Source organism: Brienomyrus brachyistius, chromosome 7 (assembly GCF_023856365.1).
Source record: "Brienomyrus brachyistius isolate T26 chromosome 7, BBRACH_0.4, whole genome shotgun sequence".
NCBI classification, from domain to species: Eukaryota; Metazoa; Chordata; class Actinopteri; order Osteoglossiformes; family Mormyridae; genus Brienomyrus; species Brienomyrus brachyistius.
The window spans coordinates 24,368,919-24,396,150 of record NC_064539.1 but is presented as its reverse complement, the minus strand read 5'-3'; the positions used below and the strand labels follow the sequence as shown (position 1 = coordinate 24,396,150).

Here is a 27,232-nt window from a genome sequence, read left to right as displayed (position 1 = left end):
AGGGGATCGGTATTTTCAATTAGTTATAATTACACGTCTTTACTTAGGTGAAAACATGGAAGTTACACATACGTGCAACTTGTGAGGTGTTAAGGGCCACGTAAACGATACTTAAAATGTCATCTTATAATGTATTGGGAAATTATACTGACTGTAGCAAATCATAATCATACATTTTGCACAAAAAGAATCTTACTCCAAGTGTAGACACACAATGGTACTGAACAGTTGTATTTCAAAAAGAATCATTAACAAACAAATCCTTATCGGGTTAACATGCGGACAAGATAAACACGGACTTCAATATTAAATCAGATGAGAAACTGCCCAAGTTGTGTTTTTCTTATAAAAAATATTAACTAAAAATGAACACAAAGTGTTGCCCATTTCGTAGACATATAAACGCAAAACAACCTTGTCCTTCATGGTGTAATTTATTTGGCATTTGATTACATGTACAGCTGATTCTTAATGTGAAAACATGATGCTGGGGGGGGGAGGGGGGGGGGATTTCAAATGTGCAGAATAACATTATAAAATGTATAATCCTACAGGCGTCTCTTGGACAAAGATTTCTACCACCAGTGTTTTTTTTGTTTGTTTTTTGTAAACTATAAACAAAAGTACTAGACGAACTATGGTAGGCGTTACCAAAACAAAAACCAAAGCCTGTGTTTGTCAGGGACAAGATGCTTTCAAATCACTCAGCAGGGCCAAATGACAGAACCAGAATGTCAGGTAATCAAAAGACAAGAACCCAGCGCCGCAAAAGCGCGTCCGACGCACTCGACGCACTCCTCGGTTGCTGGCACGTCGAGAACCCAACTGATCTCAGCGAAGGAGGAATCGTTTTATTAAAGCGCTTAAATGTCTTTTTAAAAAGGTTCCGTAAAACAGTAAAAACGATGCTCCGCATAAGATTGTCAACGCTGACTAACACACTACGCCCAACAAAAGGAAAAGGCGGACAGGTTCAATAAATGACACAAATGATCATGTTGTGCTTTCAATGTCATTCTTGTACAGAGAGAGCCCCACAAACAAACTGACGCAGATCTGTCAGTGCCCAAGCCCCAAGGCGTATCAGCTGAACCATGACTCGACACCAGAGGGCGGGAGGGGACTGCTTCTCACGTCTCTCCATTGCCCCGCGACCTTTAAAGTGCTCGGTTATTCGAGAAAGGCAACAGGGCTGCCCTGGGTACGGCTTTCCAAAATCGGTCCGTGGCTGTAGTCGGATCCACATTCCGGAAGCGCCGACCACGCAAGATTGATCGAGTTTTGGGAAAGAAAGCGCAGGGACAATGTCAGGATGACCATCGTGCAATTTCACAACTACTGGAGAAGCTACAGAAATTAAATTGAGGCAATCTCCCTGCTCCTGGGCTCCCCTTGCTCCACACAACCAGCGGGACACAGGAGGTGCAGAGAATTAGCTAGTTTAGACTTGAAACAGCATAATATTCTCTCTCTCTCTCTCTCTCTCTCACACACACACACACAAATGAGCAACACCTGGTACCATATGACAGTACCCATGTTCCATTTCATATTACCTTTCAGTTTAATACCTCCCCCCCCGAGCAATACCACTTCAGAAAATTCATTGGAAAAACCATTAAATGTTCACCATTATCACATTCACACACTCTGCCCTGTCCCTCTTGGAAAATGTGAAATATAAAGCAAGAGGCCAGCAAAGACTGAGGAACACTACTTTATGAATGGTTTTTGTATAGATGTTATAAAGTCTATTTAAAAAAATTCCAGAAATGGTAGCTATACAGAGGATATAAAAGTCTTGAGGATGCAAATAATCCTGTTTTATATCTCTCCATCGTTCTGGGTTATTTTTAATTGAAGTCCCCTCTCTGGATTGACACCTACGAAGAATAAGCTATAGCTAAGAAGAACAGAGAGACACGCTATTGGATCTGTATGCTGTCACTCATCCAGCACCATCCCAGAAGCACGGACAACCAGTTCAACACCAGTGTCACCTCGAGTGACAAGAGGGCCAGAACATCGAAAATCTGGCAGCACTGAAGATGAGGAGAACAGCGTCGGCATTTCTTAGCTTGGGCTAGAAGGGCCTCTATTTAACGTTCCCAAAAGTACTGCTGGAGACAAACTCCTGTGTGGGGGCCCCTCCCAACAGTAATCCATGTAAAATTGGGAACGACCCATCTGGAAGGCGTGACAGCTGTCAGGCAGCCAACTCCTCTGCTGGACGGGTCCAGGCTGTCTGTCCACATGCCGTTTTTCAGTTCGGCCATATTGCTCGGCGCACTTTCCTCCCGAGAGACATCTGGTGCAATGTGGGTCTTCGGCTAGCCAAGCCACCCCTCGGGTCACGCATCAGAAGCATGATCTTTCTTAGCAGAGAATAAGACGTGGACTCAGCGTTTTGAGATCCCTTTCTGTAAAAAGTTGTCCCAATCAATTCTTCTCCAATTCAAATGCCAGACAGTTCTCTCTCTCTCTCTCTCTCTCTCTCATCTACACGGTGGAGCTGATGGGGGGTGGGAAATCATCAGTGGGTGTGTCCGGCACCACCAATAGCGTGCTGCTGTCCACAGAATCCTCCCGCCCTCCTCGGGACCGTGCCGGCGCCAGGCTCTCCTCCAGAGCCCCAGATTGGGGACTAGCGGCTTGCATGTCAGGCGGGTCGCCAGTAGGGGGTGCTATGGCACTCCTTCCTGCGGAGACAGGAGGACAAAGCAAGCAACATGAATGACTGTGCTGTCCTATACACATATGGAGCGACTGCTCTCTCGGGTAACTGTAAAGCTGAAAAGTTCTGACGAGTTCAGCTACCTATCGAGCCTTTTTGTGCATGTGCAGTTCCACCTTTTGGGGGTTAAGGGTTATCGATTAGTACTACGGTAGCCGAACACGACAAAGTAGCTCAACTGGACAGAGCACCGGCAGTTCTAGGGCACCAAGTGGTTTTACTAGTTTCGTATCAGCGCATTGCTCATTTTCACACCGCGCGAGCACGTCATCAAAATAACATGATTTTGCGCCCGCTTTCCGCTGGTAACATTGTCATTGTCATCAAAAAATCACCACAAGTCAGTGGCCCATTTTTAAACGGCACGTTTTAGAAACGTGTGAGCGCACGACACTCGTCATTCACGCAAGTACGTTCAAAGCACACTAATGTTTTTAGTTATTTTTTCATCATTTATATATGATTGAGTCCTTTTGCATAATCATACTGTATAATGAAACACCAAAAAAAAAAACTATATTAAAGAACAAATCGTATCATTAAAAAAAAAAAATTAGTCCATTTAAATTAAGCACGTACTGTATTTGAAAGGACAATTGGTTTGCTGAAAATGAGTTTCAGCTTTATAGAGTCAAGTGGAACATTAAAATGCTGATCTGACCCCTTTTCACCACACGCACAAGAATGAAACCTCCGTTTCCTCCCCAGAAAAGCGATATGGTTTGCTGGGCAAACGCGCCACTGGAATAACAACCCACAGTGAATCATGCGCCACTGCCCCCCAAAACACACATCTGAATAATTAAAACAGTTAGGACAACCTTTTTACTGCCTTGTGCTGACGGTAAGTCTGGTTTTTCCGCCGTCAAAATAGGGAAATGGATTTGGACACGCCCATAATTGATAGTTCCACTTTGTGCTAGATCATCAAAATAGGGAAATGGATTTGGACACGCCCATAACTGATAGTTCCACTTTGTGCTAGATCGTCAAAATAGGGAAATGGATTTGGACACGCCCATAACTGATAGTTCCACTTTGTGCTAGCTCGTCAAAATAGAGCCCCTAATGTTAAATGCCACAATACAAGTTAGCAAGTTCAGGCTTCAAAAAGTGTTTCAACTGAAACAGGAAATTCAACTTATGACATTTTCAGGTGAATATTTCAGGTTGCTAAAATTGTGGAGCATCACTAATGCAAACAATTATTTAGCATATTGCCTGTACTTATTGGCCTGGACTAAAAATGGAGATGCAGGATTTCCACAGGATACTGGAGGGACAAATCAAAATGCAAATAATCAGTGACAGTACAGAGCAGAATGTTATATTTTTTTCTTGAAATTGATAACAGACATTCTTCAGGGGAGATAAGGAACTTTTAAGATCCAGTGTCAGAAAATGTATATCTTCAACATGAGACAGTCAAAACGTGCTATTGGTAAGATGGCCACGCACTTCAAACATCCCCAAAACCGACACTGAACATGTCAGCAAGAACAATCTCTCATCTTTCAAATTGCATATTTGAAAATAATCCTGTCACCTCGTTCGTTCCATGTCACGCCACAACCTTAGAGGGTGCAGAACACCGCAGACTCACGTACAGAGCACAAACAGGCACATTGTGGCAGGTGTGCGAGTCATTTTAATAATGGAGATGGCAAAAAATTTATTTAACAGCCACTTTCGGTTTAATACCAGCAACAACACAGAGAAGCCAACAATTTATACGACACTAACGGTTACACACTAATGAAACACATATTCCATGGCAGACATTAAATGTTTACGATTTGTACCATTAACAAAACGCACAAATACACAGTAAATTTACACTGTTTACAAATAAAACAAAGCATGCCAGTAACTGCATAATTACATCCTGCTGACCAATCCCAAGGTGTCACATTTATATCAGCCAATCGTGGACAGTGGGTGGGATCAGAACAAACGAAAACGTTTACTTAGGGGATCCTGCCCAGGCGATGCACCAAAATGGCGATCACTGTTCATACTACATCGTATCACTAAAACGACACCAATTCCGTCTATTTCGTTTGAAGTATGCGGCCACCTTTAGCGCGTCAACAGTCACCTTGTGTGTGCAATCAGACTGGGGGCGAGGCCTACCCAAGTCTATGTAGAGGAGGGTGTCCGGGTTGATGGAGTCCTCATATGAGGGCGGGGGGTCGTCAGGGTGCTGGATGTCAGGGTACTTATATGCCGCATAGGGAGGTGGGGGCTCCTGGAAGTGAAAGGCGCCCCCCTCTCCGTCGTCAGACAGGTGCAAGGGTGTCAGACCGGTGCCGAAGACGTCGGGGCCGTAATCGAACCCGGGGACTCGACGACCCAGGTTGAAATGATGGACTGGGCATGTGACACAGAGAACACCTTTCAGTAAATGTGGATGGAATCGCATAGGCAGGGCAGGAAAACAAGCACACTGAAGACAGACTGGGGCGATCGGGGGGGGGGGGGGGGCTTACGGTTGCCGCCGACGAGCGTCTCGATGCGCTGGCGTCTCCGCTGCCTCAGGCGATGCACCATAAAGAGCAGCAGGGAGAGGATGAGGAAGGACGAGATGCAGCTGACAATCAGGCGCATGCCACTGGCCATGGAGTCAAAGAGGCTGCTGCCGTCTGCGACAAGGCGGAGGGGCAGCTTCAGAAAATCGTCCCCCGACTAATTCTGGCTTGCTGGACAACACAGGCAGGCCAACACAAAAGTGTCCCAGGGACATTAGACCCTGCTCCACTGTTCTGTGGGTTAGGGTTCTGATTTGGGAAGTTGTCAGTTCAAATCCCATGGCTGGCAGAGTGATTTAACTGGCCAGTCATCGAACAGGAGCCTCAACTCCAACGGCTGCGGTGAGCCTGCCCTCTGACCCTCGCATGTACATTGCTTTGGACATAAGTGCTTCCTAATAAATAAATAAATGTAAATGAGCACCAAAAGCAGTGCTGGGAAATGGCACCACCTAGTGGCAGCACTGCAGAAAATCAGTCTAATGTCACATCAATTTTAACATCAAAAATAACCAGGTTTTAAAAATAGCAGTATATTAAACATTCCAAGCATTCATAACATTCACCAAAAAAAAAAACCGCAAAGACCATGAAACACGGTATGAAACTTCCCAGCCAATCATCCGCCTGGCAACTTGGCAACAGGAAGCCTGTTAACGTGACAGGCCGAGCCGCCCCAACCCAACTATGTGTATGTGTAACACTGCACCCCGGCCTCTGGGCCGAATGCGCTCACACCATCACGTTACGCAACCTGTCGCTGCTGCAAACGTGCCAAGTAGGAGGAAATATCTGCTTGTAAAACTGCAGCCACTTCCTGCTCGCCGCTGATTGTGAACGACAGCTGCTAAGTGGTTTTTCAACGCACCAAGACACGGGTTTCCGCTTTGCACGTCCCCCAACAGCGCGCGAGCGCTGGACGCGACCCCTGGACCAAACGGTCAAGCAAGGAGGGCCATTTCAGCGCTTCCTGACTTACTGGCAAAACATCTACAACTAAGTATCGCCAATTTCGGCCGCTAATGATGCATTTTCCCAGCCGTGCGTTAATCCTCCAGCAGCAGTTAAGGATATCCATTCACCTTACCATCCATCCATCCATCCATCCATCCATCCATCCATCCATCCATCCACTTATTCCAAGACAGGGACCTACAGCCTTTCCTAGAAAGCACCCTAGATGGGATGTCAGTACAGCACAAGACACACACACACACACACACACACACACACACACACACACACTATGGACAATTCTGAGATGCCAGTTCAGCTACACTGCACAATTTCCGGCTGTGGGCAGAACCCAGGTGAACATGGAGGAGGCTCGGGCCAGGCTCTCGTACCCGTGTCCAGGCAGGTGAACTTGCAGCACTCCCGCGGGTCCCTGAGGAGGTGCTGGCACCCCGCCGGTCGCTCGCACAGCGCCGCCACGCACATCTCCGGCTCACCGTCGTGGCACGTGCAGCTCAGGCACGGGTCGTCCCCCTTGGGCGTGAAGTAGTAACCCTCTCCCACCACGTTGTCCTTGATGTCCACACAGGTCTGTCCTGGGGGGGGGGGGGGGGTGAGGGAGCCACCGTAATGCCTTCCTATCCTGACACCTCCAAACCCACCCCATAATCTAAAAAAAGCCAGACATTTAATCCTGAACAAACTTATCTGCAAAGCGGTATGGGTACGACTTGAGTGCATGATACCCCAAAAATAACTCAAAACAACCCCAAGAAACCCAAAGACCTCCAGAAAGCCCAGGAGACCCCGACCGTGCCGGGAGACCTACTCCTCTTGCAGAGGAAGGGGAATTTCTTGTAGCAGTCCTCAGCATGCCAGCTGTGAAGACCCCTCTCGTTCATGGTCTTGATCTGGAAACGCTGCAGCTGGGCGCAGAAGATGCTGTCCTTGGTGAGCTTGCCCTCTCCGATGGTTGTCAGGCCCTCCGGTGGCAGAAAAACCTGCATGGACCCTGATGGGGAGACAGTGACAATGTGCACAGTCAGCATTAAGCACGGTGTGAATAGACCGTCAAGGAATCACTGGAACCCCAAACCCAGCGAGACGCTGACCTTTGTAAGCCACTTCCCAATGTCCCTCCAGGGAATGGTTCTGGTTCGTGACGACGTATTGGTAGCCCACCCAGAACCTGTGCCAGGAACCGCAGAGCAGTGTTACATAAACACCCAGTACACAACGCTAGAGTGACAGAAGCAAAACAGCGACGAAATCGAACAAACGTTTAGGTAACACTGCAGACGAGCCTGCGGAGGTATATTAGACTGACCATAGCGCCCGGAGGAGAGGAAACGAAACTAAGCATTATGTCTGGGCGAGAGAAAACTGGACCTTAGGCAGTGCCAACACCAGGACAGTAGCTCTAAGAAGAAACATTTTTTTTTTTTTTAAAACAGCAAGTTTGTCGAGTTCTCCCCAAACGAGCTTGATGGGCCGAATGGCTTCCTCTCATTTGTAAATCTCTTATGTTCACTGTCTGAGAAGTGTGGCTTAAACACATGATGCATGGATTTTCAGGGTAAACAGGAAGTGAGGTCATGGGGCCAGCAGACCGTCAGAGAGGAACCCCTCCTACTCACTTGCACTGGTCTCTGCGCTCGCACACTTTCTCGTCGAAGTCGACCTCGATCCTCAGGATGAACTGCAGCTCCTCGTCGGTGACAAAGGTGGCCAGGGAGCCGTTGACCCTCTGGCACGTCTCCACCGCCTGCCAGTAGTTCTCGTTCTTCAGGTACACCCTGTAGCAGCTGGCTGTCCGTTCATAGTGGTGCCAACCAGTGGGACACTTCTCTGTGGGGGTGGCAGGGGAGGAGTTAACACTGTGGGCAACCATCACCCCATTTGCCAAAATATTCCTTAAAAACTAACTGTATATTCTTGATATTCTTTAGTATAAGTATTTCAGGCTAGGGGGTTTACAGACTTACACCAGCAATGGTGGGGGCTGAAATATTTTTCCACGTTGTGTAAACAAGGCAAAAATCCTGGCATTTTGTCACTTTGCAAAATATTCCTAGAGACCCCCTGCAGCTACCGTACAGACCCCATGTTGAGAACAGCTGCCACAGCTGATTAATTACTTTTTTTTGCCGTGTCAGGCTGTCCTACCTCAGACTGACCCAGGAACCGACGGCGGCAGCTAATCGAGGGGGCGGGACTTACTGTTGAAGCGCACGGGCTGGGCCACGCCCACCACGTCCTCCAGCGGGTCGAAGCCGTTGCCGTAGCGGAATCTCTCCTCACGGGTGGCTGTCGTTAGGGTGACACAGAGCGACAGGGAAGAAACAAAAACGCAGGTCATGTGACGTAGTTCTAACAGCGATAAAGAAAAAAAAATACATTTTTCAAATGCTCTTTTTATCTTTTACATGTTCCAGTCTTGCTGCTTGGCACAGGTCCTAATCCTACACAGAAGGTGTTCTGAAAAAGAGCTTCCAAACAGAGGAGGACGTCTGAAGCGCTATGACAATTACGACAAACCAACAGAAGGCCAAGCTCAAGTCAACCTCAACAGCTCTCGCCGTCAGCAACCCGATGCAACTTTTTTTTTTATAAAAGGGGGGACATTTGTGTATGGGCGTCACCATCAGACGGTCAGACAGGAGAACTCTACGCAGTTGGGAACTCCCCCCCCCCCCCCCGAAAGCTCTGGTGGACGCGCGTGGGATGTGTACTCTCAGCCAAATGATGTGGGATGTGGGAACAATGGCATTTCCTGTAGCCTCGCCTCCCTGAACTCCGCAGACTGCCAAGACAGATTCCGCTGATTAGACGCACCCATCGCTGCCTTGGGGGTCGGGAGCTGAGGTGAGGACCCAGGAGGTTCAGCCTCCACCCGCACATTCCTGGCTTCCTTCTGCCACCCGAGAACAGCAGACGGCCTCCTAGCTTCCCCTGCCAGACACCAAAACCCAAACCGGGCGACGCCATTCATCACAGCATTCCTTTATCATCCTGATTACTCGCCCCGAGAAAAGGCACATTCCTCCGAACCCCAGACACCAGGATTCGAAAAGGGAAAAGCCTAGAAGAGGAATATCTTCCTCACAGACAAGAGGCCTGCAGAAGCTGTACTGAAAAACAATCCATGGCAGTGCTCCTTGTTAATAGATCAGGGTCCAGAGCAACAATCCACCAATGGGATAAAATGAAGGGGCGGGGCAAATCTAAACCGCTGCTCACTATTGGTGAATCTCAGCCTCTGCGGTATGAGCCATTGGACACGCATTTCCCGTAGCCATGGTAGCGATGACCTCGTTTATCGTGCTGCATTAAAGGACTGCAAGCAGCTAGACTATTGTATTACTGTAAAAATGCCTCAGTTAGCAAATCATACACTTTAGGCTTGACATCATCATTTCATGTTATATTCAGACTGCAGTACATTTGCGGCATGGTGGGGGGGGGGGGGGGGGGGGGGGGGGCGGGGGACTTACGAGGACAGTCCAGCTCGTCGCTCCGGTCTTCGCAGGCGGCCCAGCCATCGCATCTCCAGGACACGGGGATGCACTGCAGCTTCCCACTGCGGCACAGGAACTGGTCAGTGCCACAGCGCAGCTCTGCAACAGACGACGACACGCGTCACGGCGGCTTCCAGGCACGAATGCGGACGCAGGCGAGCCCCGTCTCAAGATCAGATGCATTGTGGGAAACACCAGCCCTTCTATTACTGTGCACTGGTGGCACTCTTCTCGAAAGGGGGGTAGTAGGAGGACTTAACGTGGGACAGAACATGACCAGGATGCTGACAAACAAGCTCCACCCTCCACTGCATGGATTCAACACGTGGCATGTTACTCTCCTGCGGGGAAGCAGATTTAATAACAGGCACCCCAGATCACTGACACTTATTTCTGACTTTCTGCTTATTTTTCACTGGTAACAGCACTGAAATAACACAATTTAACTCCAAAATCGATCACTGGATGACAAAATCACTTTGTTTAACCCTATTCCTCCAAGGTGGGGGGAGGGATTGTTGTTTCCAGTGAAGCTGTATTAAATCTTTTAGTGACTAGTTACGGTCATTTTTACAGAAAACATGCGAAACTAATGCCTTCACCCTGACTGCAGATGGGTTACAATGAGGCCCCGCATGGGGCTTGACAGTATCTTAGCAACAGCAGAGCAGCTGAGCTCAGCGGCTGTTAATGGCCCCTTACCAGCGGGCCAGAAGCGGCACTCATCCAGCAGGAGGCGCTCAAGAGCAGTCATAAATACTTGATTAAATTTGATTATTAAAAAGCATCGATTACAATTTTCCTTCTCAATTACTCAGCAAGATGGCGGACGGAAGACGCCGCATATCGGATGGGGGCGGAAATAAAGAGTGAAAGTGTCCGCTGTTCGGAAACATCTCATATTAAAAGTGAATGAAAAGGTCAACTGTGAGTGTCACAGCATGTGCTGCAGATGAAGGCGCTTCCCGGTCTTTGTGAGAAATTCCACGAGTTCAGTAAAGCTCGCGGTCCAGCAACACGGACCTATTAAACACATCAACTACGTTAACTTGGCCGGCGCACACCTTAACCTTAGCCGTTTATCTGTAAGTAGCTAGCTAACAAACACATTAGCCGTATGGTATCATTAAGGTAGCGGATAGGCGCAATGGCCAATAATAAAATAATATAGTTAATGTGGGAACGATGCAAAAACGTAAAACAAAAATGTGTCCTGTAAAATGTGGTAAACCGCCAGTCATACCGTCGTATACCGTGAAACCGATACAACTTTGAAAAATACCGTGATATAAATTTTTGGTCATACCGCCCAGCTCTAGCCGAAGCAAACGTAAATCTCTCATTCATACATTTCTTGGGGGAATAGTCAGATTAAAAATCAGTAGAGTGCAATGCAGGCTTCCTAACCATAATCGACATACCGTGATAATATGCGCGTGTGCACAGAAGGAAAACAGCCAGGCTAAGCCTGGAACAGTGTGGCATGAAGCTACACAACACTCACAGTGCCTGGGTGCAAAGCGGGGGGGGGGGGGGGGAATTTCCAGTAATTTTCTGGAAGGTTTCCAGGGATATTTTAACATGGACCTTTTTGGGAATTTAAAATCGTGATCTTGGGGGATGCAGTGTTGTAGCTACTTTCAGTTTGTACCTTTCACCACTTGTGTATATGATTAAGTTTGTCATCAGTGATGCCCTGATCTGTACGAAATGCCGCAATCGGTGCCGGTCCAGTTTCCTACATCCGCCCCGTTTATGTCAGTTGTCCAGTCTGTAAGGTTTTATCACATGCTGCAGTACGCCTGAGGAATATGCTTTAAAAACTACAATCATGTCAGTCATGTGGAAATTCTTTAAACTGGAAACGCAAAGAAGCCCAACAGCCCCCTGCAATGTTTGCGATGTCGTTCCTTTCGAGAGGCGCTAGTGACGGAGTGCTGCTCACACTTACATATTGAGTGAACGCTTCTGTCCAAAGCGACAAAGTGGGGCAAGTAGCACACAGCAAACATTCATCCTGTCTAGGAGTTCACTAGGCATACGCGCAGTTAGCCTGAGCTTCACTGCAAGCCCAAGTACAAGCGGAAACAGTACTGGGTCAGGGGCTACCCAACCGCTACACAACTAAACATACAACTATTAAAGTAAGACTATGCCAGGGCCTGTAAATGCAATATAAGAACATTCAAATAACAATCATGATTAGAGAGGAATTCATGAAACATGCAAGTCTTTAAGGCATTTCCCGAAGGTAGAGGGGGAATCTGATGACCATACACGGTTTGGTAGCTCGTTTCACTATCGGGGAACCACGCAAGAGAACCATCACGTCACACGCGTTGCAGGGAGGTCCAAACGGAGATGGTTTACTGACCAAAAGAGGGCCCTTTGGATGGAGATGGGTTCCTGTCCATTAATGGACCTGTAAGCCAGCAACAAAAGCTCAAACTTGATGGGAGCACCAATAGGGAGCCAATGAAGAGAGAGATGGACGAGTGTGACATGAGAACGCTTGGGCTGAATGAATATCAGAGGTACTGCAGCATCTTCAATCATCTGCATTGATCTGATAGCACAAGCAGGTGGACCTGCCAGTAAAGGGCCATAGTAGTCTAGGCACGAGATAAGAAGTGTCTGAACTAGAAGCTGAGCTACACAGTGAGACAGAAAAGGTCTGATGTTCTTGATGTTGCACAGGGAGAATCTGCAAGGCTGAGAGACAGCAGCTATACGCTCAGCAGAGGATAGCTGGTCATCTATGATCACGCATAAGTTCCTGGAGAACCATGATGGAGACAGTGTGGATGATCCAAACTGAACAGCGATGTCATGGAGGACAGCAGGGAAGACAAATTGCATCAAATGAGCTGCTCAATTAATTTATTGCGACAAATCAAATTAGACACATGCAGAAACATAAGGAAGAATATTGCAAAATCGCGAAGCTTTCTCAGATGAATGATGCACCGATGCCTCCTGAATGGGTATTTAAATATTTATTAAAATATCAGATCAAAATTGGCAAATATATACTGAAAGGACCAGATTGGGGTATCAAGAAAGTGGATCAGGACAATGGGGACATCCTTATTTGTTATAATATATTGTTTTAAATATAAAATTAAACTGTAAATGTGGATATATGTTCAGAAATCTAATCAGCTACCCCTTAAGGTATCCAACAAACAGGCTAATGGGCGAGCTAAAATAATTAGCCAGCAGGCCAGATGGGTAACATTCTTGCTGGGTAACTGATGTCACCCACATTTTAGGAACGTTTATTCTGTAATGATGCAACTCGGCATCAACCCAGTGGATGGATCTTTGCTCATTCAAGGCCCTGTTACCGGTTGCAGCACTAATCATACAAATCCTTAAAAATTTCCGACATCAGGTGCCTCTAAGCGCAGCTCATCTCTCCTCGCCAACATGCACACACAAAAGTCTGCAAGAGGCCCACGAATGTACAGGTGGAGAAAGTAGCGGCCATTAAGGCAAACCTGCGGCTCCTTCAGACTGACCCCCACCCGCCCAGCAACACTGACTCACAGAGAGTGGATCCTCACTCTTTTATTGAGCATTCATGCCCTCGAGCACATTCTCCAGGCTAAGCAGACTCTGACTTCCATCATCAAGCCTGACGCTTCTCTCCAGGTGTCCGTGTTAGAAAGGGAAACGCGTTCATATGCAATAAAACATTAATGCAAATCTAAATGTCTTCAAAGTCTATTTATTAGTATGCTTAGATTTTGCACATTTCACAACATACATAGGAAAAAATAAAATTCTCCGATACAAATTCCCACGGAAAGTTCCTTCTCTGCAAATTCCCGAAATCTGCTTCCCTAATGGGAACCCACAGTTCTCCTAAATGGAAAACCTCTCCCCCACATTCCTCTGGTTTACATACATACAAAAGATGGTCTCAACATATCAAATGTCTCATTCGACAGTAACTGTTCTCTATTTTTGATGTGCGCCGAGACTTTTTTTAAAATAAGAAATCACTTTCTTATACTTTAAAAACACAGAGCCTCAGTCTGGGCTGGCTACAGGAACCTTCCCGCTCAGGCAATTAATTGGGTCCATATGTTGCGCATGCCTGCATGAACAGCCTGGCAGAATGGCTGAAAAGGGCCCCTTCAGATGCCACGCCAGGCCCTCCTGATCGGCCCCTGCCTTGGACACGCTTTGGCCCATTTAACTCACCCCATTTCACATCTCGCGGCTGGCAGGAGGGGCCAGTTTGGCTCGTGGCCTGAAGTTACTTCACTGTGGCAAGATCTGGCTTCTGTGGAAGCAGCACATGCCAGTGGGCTGATGCCTTTCATGCAGACAACGATTCTATGCGACATCAATATGCTATCCACCCCTCCCCGAAACGCAACCCTTTTTTATGTGTGCAATCAATTTTTACATCCGTGACCCCCAACTGAAGGCAACCACTCTGGGAAATCACTCCACCTCTTTAATTAAGACTAGACTAGTCCCTCCCAATGAAAAACACAGGCAAGCGACTTCAACCTGGCCTTATCTATTAGAGAATGCCACGCATCTGCTTTCCAGACAAGTGAAAATTAAACCTAGCAGCCATTCTTGCAGAACTCAAGCACCTCTAATAATGCCATCTCATTAGAACAAATCTGGCAGACAAGTATCAGGACACACCAAACCAGCTTTCAGTTAACACTCTCAATCCGGAAAAACGAAGGTGTAGAATTACAAGTTTAACACACCTCCCTATGCGCTCGCTCCCAATTCTGGTGATTTGGACCATTTTCTTTTTTCACCCCTTCAAGATCTTTCCAATCTGGTACAAGCAGCCACCTGATTTCCGAACCGATTTCCCTTTGCCAGCCACCCCGCATGTCGTACATTCCTGACTGCCAGACACTCTCAGCCACACAGCAGCCTTTCCACACACAAGCACCTGTCACGCAGACAGACCTAATCCCCGACAACAGCCTGAAAACACCTACAACAACTGGGCGTTTTTTCCTGCCATTAAGCCACTCTAAACATACCCCACCACGGCACGCCTCCTTGGACCCCAGACCTCCCACTTAAACCGCGTCTATTATTATCCAGCCGTTCGTTATTATTCCCGCAGCCATGTTTGCAACTCCGCAATCCCTATGCACCCCCCCCCCCCAGGCCAAAGTGCAACGCCGATCCAAACTGCCGGTCCGGCACCAGATGGGCAAACGGCACAAAGATAAGGGGAAAAAAAACTCTAACCCAATTTATCAGAATTTTAAACCGATCGTTTTGGAGTCCCCTGCTGGGAAAAACCTCAATTTCTCTTCCCCTTTATATCACATTAAGTATCTGCGACACTGGCGCAAATGCCTCATAAAGGATCTCTGTTTAAGGCACTGATCTAAATGCATGTCCACTCCAGGACCACGGATCTTTCATTACGATGCTGCACGTCCGGACACACAGTTACTCAGCTCCAGTCCCATGCTAACCTCAAAGCAACTACATATGCATTTAAAATGACCTTTTTTGTTAAGGATTTTCCCACTAAATATGCATCTAGCAAGCATACTGCAAAGTAAAAGAGGGTTGACCGACAACGTGTATTGTAAAGTTTATAGATGCGTGTCTGCGTCATGACGCAAATCATAAATTTAGCTGAAATTAGCTGTTTTTTTATTTCCTAGTAAACGGAGCAGCCAAAAAGCGGTAGCAAATATTTCAGACTTGCACGTCAAGCATCGAGTCCGTTTTCTCAGTTTCGTAGTTAAATGTAAATGGCTTTAAAAAAGAAAGAAAATTCTAAATAGTGGACAAATGACTAATCTCTTGTATAGGGGCTTATCCGATCGAGCCGCTTACTCTGAGATTGCATGCACTGCTAGTCTAAATCCCGTCGGCAGACAGACAAGGACAGGGGGCCTAAACTCTTTCGCCCACACCAGCAGTCTCTCCCCCCTTTCTTGACCATGCTAGGAGTGGTTCCAGCTTCGATCCCCCGTGCGAAGACCTGGATAGGGGATGGGCGCCTCGCTGGTGCGTCCTCTGCAGCGATCCGCACGCAAGCAGCCTTACCTGACCGCGGCGGGTCCGATACAGTCAGCGCGCAGAGGAAAGACAGGAGGGCGACACCGCTGCAGTCGGGCTTCGGCAACATTTATCCTCCATTCATCATAGTAGCCCCCACACAGAAATATATCTAAAATAAAGGTGTGAATTGCACACTCGCAGACGCGCTACGGGGATTATTCCATTACTTTTTTCTACGGACGCGCACTAAAGTCAGACATGATAATATATCAGATTATTCTCAGTGGAATACTGGAAAGACACCCCACCGCTCCGACACCTTCCAGTCCAAATTTCCAATAAAACAAGATGGCTCCCTCCTCCCATCACAGAAATACCAAGCTCGAAGGCCGGCCAATCGGCTTCCAGCAGGGGGCGGGTCTTCAGCCAGGCTCTCACGCGGCGCCGCTCCGCTTGCACGTAACTGTAAACATGACAAGTCAGCTGACTGCATGGGACATGATTATCACAGAGACATGGTGAACTCTGGATATTTGATACCCTGTAAAATTGCAAACGTTAAGTCTTTATATAAATAATTATAAAAGTAAGTGTTCGTATAAACAATGCTTATCTAAATACTATGATAATAAAAACAAATGCAGACATCTAACCCAAGGGAAAACGTCTTAGCATGTATTGATAGGATTATATCAATGAATCAGTCAATCAATCAATCCATAAATCTACATAAACTTGTGCTATGCAGAATAGGGGAGGGGGTGCGTGTATGAATAATACAGTCTCTTGTTCGTATGTTGAATTGCATCGTCAATGGTTTGACAGACGTTTAATCATTGACATCATTCCTCTCCTTAATACCAAGCGAAAATGTTTCGAATATATAGAAGGCACTAGGGCTAAAATATTTTGCTTTTTAAACTATAGCAACACCTGACGTAGCGCACTAAAAATAACGTGGAATGGGAGAATCTTTGGTGCTGAAGAAACGAGGTTACAGACTAGAGGTGCTAACTGGAGACGGGCCGTAGTCAGAGAGAGATCCGCCTGTTCCGGTGAGCTATAGCGCCACTTTGCCGTAAGGTTAGTCAACAAGAAACATGCATCGGCAAGTTTTTTTGGGAAGCTTTTGCTACGGGAGCTCGAAAGTCTTGCATAACTGAACCATCGCGACAGCGACAAGTTATCGGAGAACTTCAAGGACTGTGAAGAAAAAGTATTATCATTGGCGTCGGCTCATCCGGTACTTGCTGGAGCTCATTAAGCATAAAAGGTGGTTTGACTGACAGCTTCACCTGTAAACTCTGCCCTCAGCTAAATCTGGTTATAAAATACACTCCCAAAGGAGACATTTTTCACAGACACCTGAAGTTCACAAACCCGATCCTCCAGCAAGACTTCAATCTCAATGTGTCAGATTTTGGGTTCAGCAAGAAGACCACCAAAGGCAAGAATCGCATGAGCAGAATCTTCTGTGGCTCCTGTTCCATACGATGCCACGGTTTACGGCGACCTGAAGCACGGGCTTTATTTAATTCATCATGATCACTGGGTCAATGTCATAGAACGATTCCAACATCAAGAGAATGATCACGATTCGAAAACAGCACCGTGCTCATTTCCCAGTCTCGTATAACCTGCAAGCACCATGCAAGGATCTGATTTATCATCTACTTCCCACGGATGTTATCCCAGGAACTGGACCACAGAGGAGACCACGGTGGACCCTGTCACAAAAGGCTTCCTTCAAGAAGAATCAGAGCACGAAGCCCACTGACCAAGCACCCCACAGTGACAAAGAGCTCCAGAAGAAACCGAGTTCTGATCATAGGTTCACAAGACCATCAAGCCCCCTTAAAAGCAGCCCATTAGTTCAAGCACAGAAGCAGCTCCAGTTGTTGATATAGTAAATGTATTTTTGTACTAGAAAAAATATACTGAAAAAAAACTGGTACTTAAATATTCCTATTAGTGTTATTCAACATTAAGGACATGTGTCACACATTGTATAATGCAAAAAAGAGACCAACACAGATTTTAAATATAAGCATAATATATTTAGATCATAAAAAAAAAACCTGTACAAAATGTTTAGATTCCCCAAACAAAGCATCTTCTGTCAGTGTTGCTGCATACCTCACTGACATGTGTCTCTGTACACCTGCAGCGATGTCCAGTGTTCAGTAAGAAAGCGCTACGGTCCCAGGAATCCCGCTGCGCCTCACAGGTATCCCCCCTATCAGACAATCCAGCGTCCGGATCGGACCTTTCCGAAGAACACGCAAGAATCCGCTTCCCGAGAGTTCAGAAGAAGTCCGACGCCTTCTTCCTCTTGGGAAGTTGCAGGAGGTTATCTGTGATGGAGGCGGGGTCCTGGGAGGTGGGAGTCCTGGCGCTGGTGGGCGTGGGGGTACTGGTGGGAGTCCCAAGGCCGCCCACGGGCGTCTTGCCTCCCGCGGTCCCGTGTGCAGGTGACGGTGTGTAGCTGGCCCTTAGAGCTTTGTCTGTGTACTTGCTAGACGTCCTGTTCACAAGTCTCTGCAGTGCTGGGGACAGTGCAGTGTTCAGGCCTTTCGGGGTCAAACTGCAACAGCGAATCAGGGATTTCACAGTCACATTCGTGGGTAACACTGAGCCAATGAGAGCTCTCGGCTGTTTACGCACCATCTCAAATAACAAGCCGGCGATTGAGAAGTGAAACTGGAATTACAAAACGGCTCTATGGGCACATTCGCCTGGCAAGACAAGCATGTAATGCTTTAACTCTCCTGGAGATGAATATTTTATGATTTACCACTTATAGCTTCAGAAACATCATGACATCTCAGATGTAAGCCGACACTTTGCTAAATTGAACAACATTATCTTGCAGACAGGAGTCACAACTGCAGCAATTAGGCTCCCGCGGGCACTAAGTGGCTGGGGAATGGAGCCTCTCACCTCGCCAGGTTTTCCGTAACCTTCCGCAGCGCTTCCTGTTTCTTCGCCCGGTTTTTGGCTGCAGCCTCGTTGGCCATTTTCAGACCCAGCCTCTCCCTCCTCCCTGGCTCGGGAATCTGCATGTGGCCCACAGGGTGAACAAAGTTTTCGCAAGCAAGGCAAAGCAAAACTAAAGATGGAATAAAACAAAGCAGAACAGTGATCTTACACGACATGCAAAGCACTTTCTCTACCGAGAAGTTGCCGTTTTATTGTGCACCAGAGACCAACGCACACACCAGCTGCTCACACACTCGTGCTCTACCTTAAAGGACGGTCCGAGGTTCCTCTCTGTATAAGGAGTATCGGATCCATCGAGGCGGAACGGGGTGCTCTCTATTTCACCCCAGGTCATCAATGGAGACTCCGCCACACCTGCGTGAGGAGGCCAATTTTTCATGGAGAACTTGGGCCAAGAAACGGCGCAAGACAGAACAACCACAGCAACCCAACGACAAAGATGGATTAGACTAACGATGCCCTCGTGCAGAGTCAGGATATACGCCCCCCCAGGACTGAAACAAAATACCTCACTCCGCACCTGTGCATCCACGGTGTGCAAGAGATGATTAATCATCCATAAACCAGGTTCTCAAGTACTCACCAGGAGCAGGGGAAGGCGGTCCCACATAACCATATCCGTTCACCTTGGGGGACTCGTGTGGGATGAGCTCCTTGCCGTCTGGACCGACTTTCCCCTGTTTGAACTAGGAAAATAAAATAAAATTTAAAAAAAAACATCGAAAATGGGTTCATCCACACCATCATTTGTCAACTGGCAGGTCACGGGGTGTGTGGTTAAAAAGAGATATTTTACCACCATCAAGCCTATTTAAAATTCCCTTATTAAATTCTGATTCGCAAAGATTTCAGCCAAAAGCCCTGGATACATTTCGGGTGTGGAGTGTAAGAGGCGGAGCCAGCTAACCTGCGCGTTGAGGGCGGCGGCCTGCTGCAGCTGGCTCTTGTTCAGCGCCCTGCTGAAGGGGTCTCCCAGGAACCGCGTGTTCTTATGCACCACCTCCCGTGGCTTCTTGAACACGGCATCGTCGTCCTTGACACCTAAGAGACGAGGCGTTAGGGGAGCCGGTCGGCAGGCCCTCTCATGCGCCCTTTCCAGGCAGCCACAGCCACGGGGGACTCACCCTCGGGGTAGTACATCAGCGCATTCTTTGCCTTGTACTCCCAGGTTTCCACGCCCGCCTTGCCGCACTCGATTGCCTGCTTCTCCGAAGACGGCAAAGCCAGGATCTCCTCGTGTCGCTGTGAAAAACCACGGCAGCATATCAGTGAGGCTTAGAGGGAAACTGCCCTGCTCGTGCACCTTTACCGATTTAACATTTTAAGCAATTGGTGCAGCCAGTTAATGCTTCGCACAAAATGACTGATATTTCCCAGCCACAGAGCTCCTCTTAACGTGGACAGGCTACCCTTCCTAAAATTCGAGTTTTTACCCACTACACCCCGTAGAGCTTCCTCGACCCGGACCACCCACACAAAAGGTCCACTAATCAGAAGCACAGAACAGTCTGACAAAATGATCAAGGTTTAAACCATGCCCTCAACTGCTATTATTTCAATAGAAGACCCACTGAAATTCATAAAACCCATTTGCAGAAATAACCCAAGGCAATAAGAAACAGTGCCTTACTGAAGAACATCATTGTGGATCATTATTCGTACAATCTAAATGTGTCCTGGGACCATTTTCAGTAAATGCGGGTGATTTATACAGGATGATGTGCCTTGAAGGTGCAGCAGACAAGCCCACCAGCACAACAGTGAATCGGAAGTGGAGCAGAGGTCCGACAGACCTTTGCGGATTCCAGCTCGGCTTCATACATCCAGGCGTGTTTCATCTTCTCCTTGTCCTCGGCGAGCTCCATGATCTGCTCGAAGGAAGCGTTGTCCTCACTCGTGGCCTTTGCCAGGAAGCGATCCAGGGAGGGCAACTCCTTTCCCCCCTCCTCCTCCTCCTTAATCCCTGCAGGGAACGGAGTGAGACTTACTGGCTTGACGCTGGTGCCTTAAGTATGCCAGTATAGAGGAAGTGCCAGTTTTCTGTTTATAATACACATATTTCTAGGACACAAAATGTTTCTCTCCAAGCAAAGAGGAAATAGCTTTTAAGAGAGGCTGTGTGTGTGTGTGTGTGAGAGAGAGAGAGAGAGAGAGAGAGTGTGCGTGTGTTTGTTTAAACATCTGGCAAGTCAGGCACTCGACTTGTCGTAACTGGTTTATACATGGTCATTCAAAGGGTGGCAGTGTCAAAGGGACATCCAGCCCACAGCATTCACCTTCTTCCGTAGCATTTGCCCCCTGCCGCAACTTGTTTAGGGACAAAGAGGGAGACCCGGGCTGACCCTCGGGGGTTTCGAAAGTAGCTGGAGTCACATCTGAAACAGCACAGATTAAAAAAGGTGTACCTTAATTTCCAGACAACTCAACAGAACATACCCTTTACACGTAAAAGTGCGATAGCTGCAGGCACGTTTACAATCACCAGGCTTACATGGTACAGAGGTGCGTGGCGTGGACTTGGTCAAAGAAGATCCGTATTTTATGGCGATCTCTCTCATTTTCTCATGGTCCCCATTTTCTTCGGCCTCCAAGTAATCTTTCTGTGCTCGAAGTTTAGTCACATCGGGGAAGAAGTCTCTCTGGATGATCTTTTCTAAACTCTGGATGATTGTGAGGCACCAGAAAAGGAATCACACAAGTGGATCGTCGCTGTTATGGTAGTAAACCCGATAGTACTTAAATAACTGCATGTGGAAATAACTGCATGTGATATAAGGACCTTCCATTCCATCGGCCTATGGATCGTTCACAAAACGCTAAGATGACGAACAAGATATGGCAACCGGGACGAGGAGTGATCAGTCCGTACCTCGATGTAAGTGTCTTCATCGAGGATTTTCCTCTTGAGCTTCTTTGTGTCCTCCGGCGTCTGTATCACGGCGAGAGCAGTGTCCGGCCTCGCCGGGACAAGCGTCCCGGAGGGAGAAGCTTTCTCGCTGGCAGCCTGCATCGCGCGGCGCGGCCCCTGGGTTTGACAGCCGACTTCCTCTTTAACAGCTGGCCGAGGTCCCTTTGTCCGGTTAAAACGCCCGACCGCCCAAAATAAATTCTCGTCGAATAAAAACGTCAAGAATTACACCATTACCCCACTGTTCAGTGTATTATTTTCAGCCACAGCAAGCTTGTGCGTAAATGAGACGTAACGTCTAGGACGTAATCGGAAATTACGATCTCGTTCGAGGGCGCTGCTGGGATATGTAGTACACGCGTCTTTCAAGACCGTTCACAGATCATTTTAGTTCTTCTAAGACAGCTGCATGCAATAGGCGAAATATATCCAGAAATGAATATCTAATCATCAAGATATAGATGCACCTATGTACCTTTGTTCGTAGATTTCATAATATATTGCTAAAACAATAATAATTATATTAATTATAATAACAATAATAAATTATTTTTAAACCATTATCGGCATCTTTAATTCTAATTTGATAATTTCTCCATGGGAATTCAGGGCCATTGCAACGTCAAATTAGTGCTTTAAGCCTTTTAAAATATATTTTAGTATAGCTCTGTTTTTTTCTGTGATTTAGTTTTTGCTTTCGACATTTCTCCAATGTTTTAGGTCACTTGTGCCGAAAGCCAGTCTCTTCTGTCTTCTCCATTTGGCTCGGCGATTCTTAAACCATACCTATAAAATATTTCACAAACTTTAATTTTCAGTAGAAGATACACAATTACGTGGCATTCTCAAAATAGCTAAAAGTCTCCGATCTGTTGATAAATCTAGTAGAAATACACTGATGAAGAAATACTTTGCTAGTCACTGTATGTATCGAAGATTTTTCTCCATTGTAAATTTTATATGTGTGCTCATATGAGCGCTCTTACAATACATATTAAAAAACTGAAGAGACCGTCACCTCCACTCGCTCCTCCCGTAAATGAGTGCGCAGCGCCAGCTGCTCCCTGGCAGTGACGTCCGGGTACTGATTCTGCACGAACAGCTCCTCCAAGGCGTCCAGCTGGTCTTCAGTAAAGATGGTGCGGTGGCGTCGGGAACGCCTCTGGATCTGACCGAAGAACAGCTCCTCAGCGTGGCCGCTATGGGTATCTGCTGGTTTAGACGCTTCTTGGAGCATTCCTCTGGACCATATGTATTGGCACGCTGCGACAAAAGAAGTTATTGCAAGAAAGAGTTCGCCTAAATACATTATGTGTACATTCTGCAATTCTGCGGAACAAAGGCGTAAGGTTACATGATATATTCGAGAGGTTTCCTTCCTGCCTTCGACGAACGCTGTTTATGTTTGTCTTTCGCAAATAAAAAGTATTGATTTAATTAGTTTATTGAGATCTATACAGAAAAAATATGACATGCGTATTACAGATGACAGCTTACCAGTCACAGGTAGGTAGTCAGCCTTCAGTGACTCCCCACAGTGAGAACAGAAGCAGCAGCACAAGCAGACGTTGTCACGGTGCTCTACTGGGGTTGTGGATGCAATCACCTGAGATGGCGGCAGCCCCTCAGATGCCTCCGCCTGCCCGACACCCCCCTCTCTGTCTTCACTCTCAGGAAGCTCGGCCAGGATGTCCTTAATGGTAAAGGAGAACTTTCTCCTCTGTGCCTGTCCGGCATCCCCCATGGCCTGCAGGGCTGAGAAAGGCGGGTAAAGGATGCAGGATTCGATGGAAATATGCTGCTGGCGTGGGACTCCCCTCTCGGTGTGTGGTTGAAGCACTGGGCCTTCCTGAGGTGAGGTACTCTCCCTTTTCCACACACAACGAGAACTTCACTTCGTCTATATAAGTAAGGTTTAATGAAAAAAAGACGAACAACAAAAAAAAACCCCCATAATCCTCCTATAGACTCGAAAAATAATAAAGCGGTTGAAAATAAATTCCAGCTAATCTGCGCAGTTCTCTGAGGGAGTTAGCAGAGGATGTGAGAGTCAGCTAATCTTGCCTCATTGCTTCTAAAAGGAAATCAGATTTTGCTTTCTGAGACGAGGGGGAGAGAAAACGACTAAGATCCTCATTGTGGTGGTTTTACGGGGGGCTAGATTGCCTGGTATTAGGGGGTTGGACATGAAGACGGACCTTTTCTTGTTGTACCCCTCTGGTTGACCGCACCTGGTTTATCTACGTGTGCCAGTTGCCTGTGGAGAGGGATTAGGACTGGCATGCGTGCATTTTGTATCTGGATCTAGATGTGTTTGAGGACGAGGTGCCTTTGAGGACGCAGGCTGCCCCAAAGCATTAGCTGTGTAGCGTTTTGCTTGAGTTTTCCGGCTTTACAGTGTAAGCCATTGGCTGGCCATGGTTATGTTGGTGGTAATGGGAGGAAACCTAGTGATCTGTTGGGTTTCCATGCATATGGGATCCTTCTCATGCCACACACAGTTTCTTCAGATGCACGTTGTCTCTGCCGTACAGGAAGATTTGAAAAACCCCAGTGGGTACAGATTACATAAGAACATAAGAAATTTAGAAATGAGAGGAGGCCATTTGGCCCATCAAGCTCGTTTGGGGAGAACTTAACTAATAGCTCAGAGTTGTTAATATCTTAACTAGCTCTGATTTAAAGGAACCCAGGGTTTTAGCTTGCGCTACACTAGCAGGAAGACTATTCCATACTCTAGCTACACGCTGTGTAAAGAAGTGCTTTCTCAAATCCATTTTGAAATGTTCTCCTGTTAATTTCCAATTGGGGATTCATCATATAGATTTATGGCTTTATAACTGTTTATTATTATTATTTATTTTGCTATACAAGCAGGTATTTGTGGGGATAAGAGACAAAGAAAAATACATGACAAAAATGCCACTGATGTCATCAACAAACATGGCGTAGGTGGGTATGACCCAAGCATGCTGGAGTTACTATCCTCTGGGACATGGACCTCTGGGCGCAAAGCATGGCTGTCCCTCGGCAGAACTGTTTCAAAATCGAATTTATTCACCATCAAATCCTTTATTTTATAGAAGGCTATACAACTCAGTTTTTTTTATCAAGGAATTAATGGATTTTCTAAATCTACCCTAAGCCTTATAGATAAGGGGGTTAAAAAAGCGGATATCGCTAAACATGTCCTGTCCCATTCACTGAGATTTAATAGCCAGCCGACTGGTGACATATAGTTTTTAAGATTTGGGAGATGCTATCACTCTTCTTTGTGATTTTCAAAGGCAAACATCTTATCGTGTCAGTATTGGTTATAATGGTGGTAAATCCATTATAGGGGATTAATAAATAGGTAATCTTCTTAAGTTCCTCCATTTTAAAAACATATTTGAGGTGAAGAGAAATAAAAACCTTGCCAGAAAGGCAGCACACTTTCTGTACTTTGTAAAAGCATATTTTGAGTTATTTTATTGATGCATATATATATATTTTTTTTATTGATTTCCTGTCTGCATTTTGAATCATGGTCAGTGAAATATATAATTTTACCAAAAATTTTACAATACTAACATATTCTTATTTTGGGAAAGAAAGTTAATTACCACTAGAGGGCGCAGTTCTCACAGCTTCCCCTGTGACGCAGATCGTATCTTGTTCTTGTCCAAAACAATATATAGGCCTAACTGAGAAATCAGAGTCTGCCAGTTCCGGGAACAACTGGGGCCGTATCCAAGGGCCCAACACTAAAGTCTGCAGCTCCTGGGATTTGAACTGGTGATCTACCAAGCACAAGCTCGGAGTCCTAACCCACACGCCACCTCATGATTTCCAGCCTAACAGCCAATCTGGTGATTTTTATCCCAGCTAATAATAATCATTAGGTTGGGGGACAGAACTCTTCAGAGTTACAGTGTGACCTCCTTCTCTTCAGTCGCTGTTCGGTTTATTGTTGAACATTGTAACACTCGCTGTCACCCAGGTGGGAGTCCATCCTGTGTCCATGTGGAGGGATTGGTAACTCAGAATGGAGACCCAAGTTCCTGATTCTGCTGTATTTTCACCCTGATTTGCAGAGAAACATTAAAACAAAAAGATAAACGGACCCAAAATGGTCAGTTCTGGGTGCTTCAGTTATTTTTTTGAGTTAATTTCTCGTGGATTTGATCGCACCTGTGACTGTTGTTAATTGCTATTCGGATTCTGCCAACCCTAAAACAGAGGGGCGTGTCACGGGGGGGGGGTCCGTGTCACAGTGCTTTGTAACCAGGCGAATAACTCGCCGTGATTGGCTCAGTGCCTGAAGCTTTCGCTCCTCTACCCTCAGTCTCCTCAGCATTTCCTGCCAAACCAAGGCAGTCTTGATGGCTTTGCGGACTGGCTGACCAACAAGCTGTGGGGATGGGGGGCTGGACATTACCAGTCCCCGCTGACTGCGGGAGGAAACCAGCACCAAAAGTCCTGCCATCAGCCTGCTGCTGATTGGACAGGTGGAGTAAATAAGCACGAATGCCTAAGGAAATAATGAAAGATGAATCATGCCTAGGTTTCTGCTAACAAGCATGCATTGACTGTAGCCTCCCATTAAGCTCTGTGGCATTGCGATGAACAGGGGTGTAGGAACTGAGGGGTGGTGAGGGACATGTACGCCCCCAATATCGATCTCGACGCCCTATGTTTTACGAAAATTGTTGCTGCTGAAGGGAAAAATGATGTGTTACCATGTTATTTGTGTTTAAAACCTACTTATAAGCTAATGAATACAGCACTGAGTGGTTCTTCTGTTTTATCCACGTCAGAAGGTATCTTTGACCCAGCTGGTCGCGTTGTGGTTGGAAAGCAGAACATCTCTGGTTCTGCTGTTTGCTCTCACGCCTCGACGAGGCTGAAGCGGCTAATGGAATTACCCATCCAGGCGGTAACGAGAGCCCATCTGCCCCGTTCTGTGTCTCCACGACAACGCAGGAGACAGACAACAATGGGGATAGGGGTACCTCTGTCCTGGATGGGTAACAGACAGCTTTGCACACACACACACACACAAAAAACAGGGACAAAGATATAGCACTTCTCTTTGGAAAAAGGTTGCATGCAAGGGCTGAATGGTCCTAAGTATGAACCATCTTCTTTTAAGGCGCCTTATGAATAGAAAGAGGTCGGACCTCTTTACATAACCCTGTCGCTCTTGTGAAAAACACCTTCCTCTAATACAGTGACAAGGCTGCGGAAACCCAAGACTGAACCGGGGGCCTTCAGGAACAGTTACTGAGGAGCTGATATTACCAGGGAAGGGGGCAGCACCAAACCACCAACAATGGCCCCATCGCGCCGAGAAGATCCTGCTGTCCCTGAGTCAGTGAGCTTAGCCGCTGTGCGTGTGATCAGAAGGTCACTGGTTCGAGCCCCAGCCTCAGCAAAACAGTCACACATCTTTGGAGCCTGGAGCAAAGCCCCTATCCTGCCCCCTTTCTCTCACCAGCTCGTGTACCTCCTGGAGAGCAGGATGGACTAAAGCAAAAGTAGATTACCCCACAGGAATTAATAAAATATCACCTTTCTATTACTCAGCTCATATATTATA

The 27,232-nt window shown here is 46.8% G+C and overlaps 3 protein-coding genes across 4 annotated transcripts; all 3 read right to left on the bottom strand.

Moving 5' to 3' along the window:
- Positions 1-415: 415 nt before the first annotated feature.
- On the bottom strand, positions 416-16,095 carry dgcr2 (DiGeorge syndrome critical region gene 2). Of its 2 annotated transcripts, none has more exons than XM_049018976.1 (10): positions 15,789-16,095; positions 9,711-9,833; positions 8,437-8,523; positions 7,854-8,064; positions 7,329-7,405; positions 7,046-7,228; positions 6,609-6,812; positions 5,224-5,376; positions 4,868-5,104; positions 416-2,699 (listed from the first exon to the last, which is right to left on the bottom strand). In XM_049018976.1, the coding sequence occupies exons 1-10, from the start codon at positions 15,868-15,870 to the stop codon at positions 2,500-2,502; spliced, it is 1,557 nt and encodes a 518-aa protein (XP_048874933.1). In that variant the 5' UTR covers positions 15,871-16,095; the 3' UTR covers positions 416-2,499. The 2 variants fall into 2 exon arrangements, with proteins under 2 accessions (XP_048874933.1, XP_048874934.1); XM_049018977.1 differs by having other exon boundaries at positions 2,472-2,699; positions 4,833-5,104.
- A 1,683-nt stretch (positions 16,096-17,778) lies between these two features.
- On the bottom strand, positions 17,779-21,939 carry ess2 (ess-2 splicing factor homolog). The gene is made up of 10 exons (XM_049018978.1): positions 21,613-21,939; positions 21,235-21,403; positions 21,020-21,118; positions 20,537-20,706; positions 19,868-19,985; positions 19,651-19,784; positions 19,327-19,429; positions 18,988-19,097; positions 18,684-18,799; positions 17,779-18,327 (listed from the first exon to the last, which is right to left on the bottom strand). Exons 1-10 carry the CDS (start codon positions 21,751-21,753, stop codon positions 18,048-18,050), a joined length of 1,440 nt encoding a protein of 479 aa, XP_048874935.1. The 5' UTR covers positions 21,754-21,939; the 3' UTR covers positions 17,779-18,047.
- A 320-nt stretch (positions 21,940-22,259) lies between these two features.
- LOC125746411 (homeobox protein goosecoid-2) lies at positions 22,260-23,395 on the bottom strand. Its single transcript, XM_049020354.1, has 3 exons — positions 23,149-23,395; positions 22,670-22,914; positions 22,260-22,437 (listed from the first exon to the last, which is right to left on the bottom strand). Exons 1-3 carry the CDS (start codon positions 23,393-23,395, stop codon positions 22,336-22,338), a joined length of 594 nt encoding a protein of 197 aa, XP_048876311.1. The 3' UTR covers positions 22,260-22,335.
- Between the last annotated feature and the right edge of the window lie 3,837 nt (positions 23,396-27,232).

Coding starts and splice junctions, on each gene's coding strand:
- dgcr2 (XM_049018976.1), bottom strand. CDS start 15,870: ATGTTGCCGAAGCCCGACTGCAGCGGTGTCGCCCTCCTGTCTTTCCTC. Junction 9,834..15,788: donor ATCGGACCCGCCGCGGTCAG/GTAAGGCTGCTT, acceptor CGTCTGTTGCAG/AGCTGCGCTGTGGCACTGAC. Junction 2,700..4,867: donor CCTCCTCTACATAGACTTGG/GTAGGCCTCGCC, acceptor CTGTCTCCGCAG/GAAGGAGTGCCATAGCACCC.
- ess2 (XM_049018978.1), bottom strand. CDS start 21,753: ATGCAGGCTGCCAGCGAGAAAGCTTCTCCCTCCGGGACGCTTGTCCCG. Junction 21,119..21,234: donor GCCACGCACCTCTGTACCAT/GTAAGCCTGGTG, acceptor GTGCTGTTTCAG/ATGTGACTCCAGCTACTTTC. Junction 19,986..20,536: donor CCGAGCTGGAATCCGCAAAG/GTCTGTCGGACC, acceptor GGTTTTTCACAG/CGACACGAGGAGATCCTGGC.
- LOC125746411 (XM_049020354.1), bottom strand. CDS start 23,395: ATGGGGGATGCCGGACAGGCACAGAGGAGAAAGTTCTCCTTTACCATT. Junction 22,915..23,148: donor TGACTACCTACCTGTGACTG/GTAAGCTGTCAT, acceptor CTTTTGTCGCAG/CGTGCCAATACATATGGTCC. Junction 22,438..22,669: donor TACGGGAGGAGCGAGTGGAG/GTGACGGTCTCT, acceptor AATATTTTATAG/GTATGGTTTAAGAATCGCCG.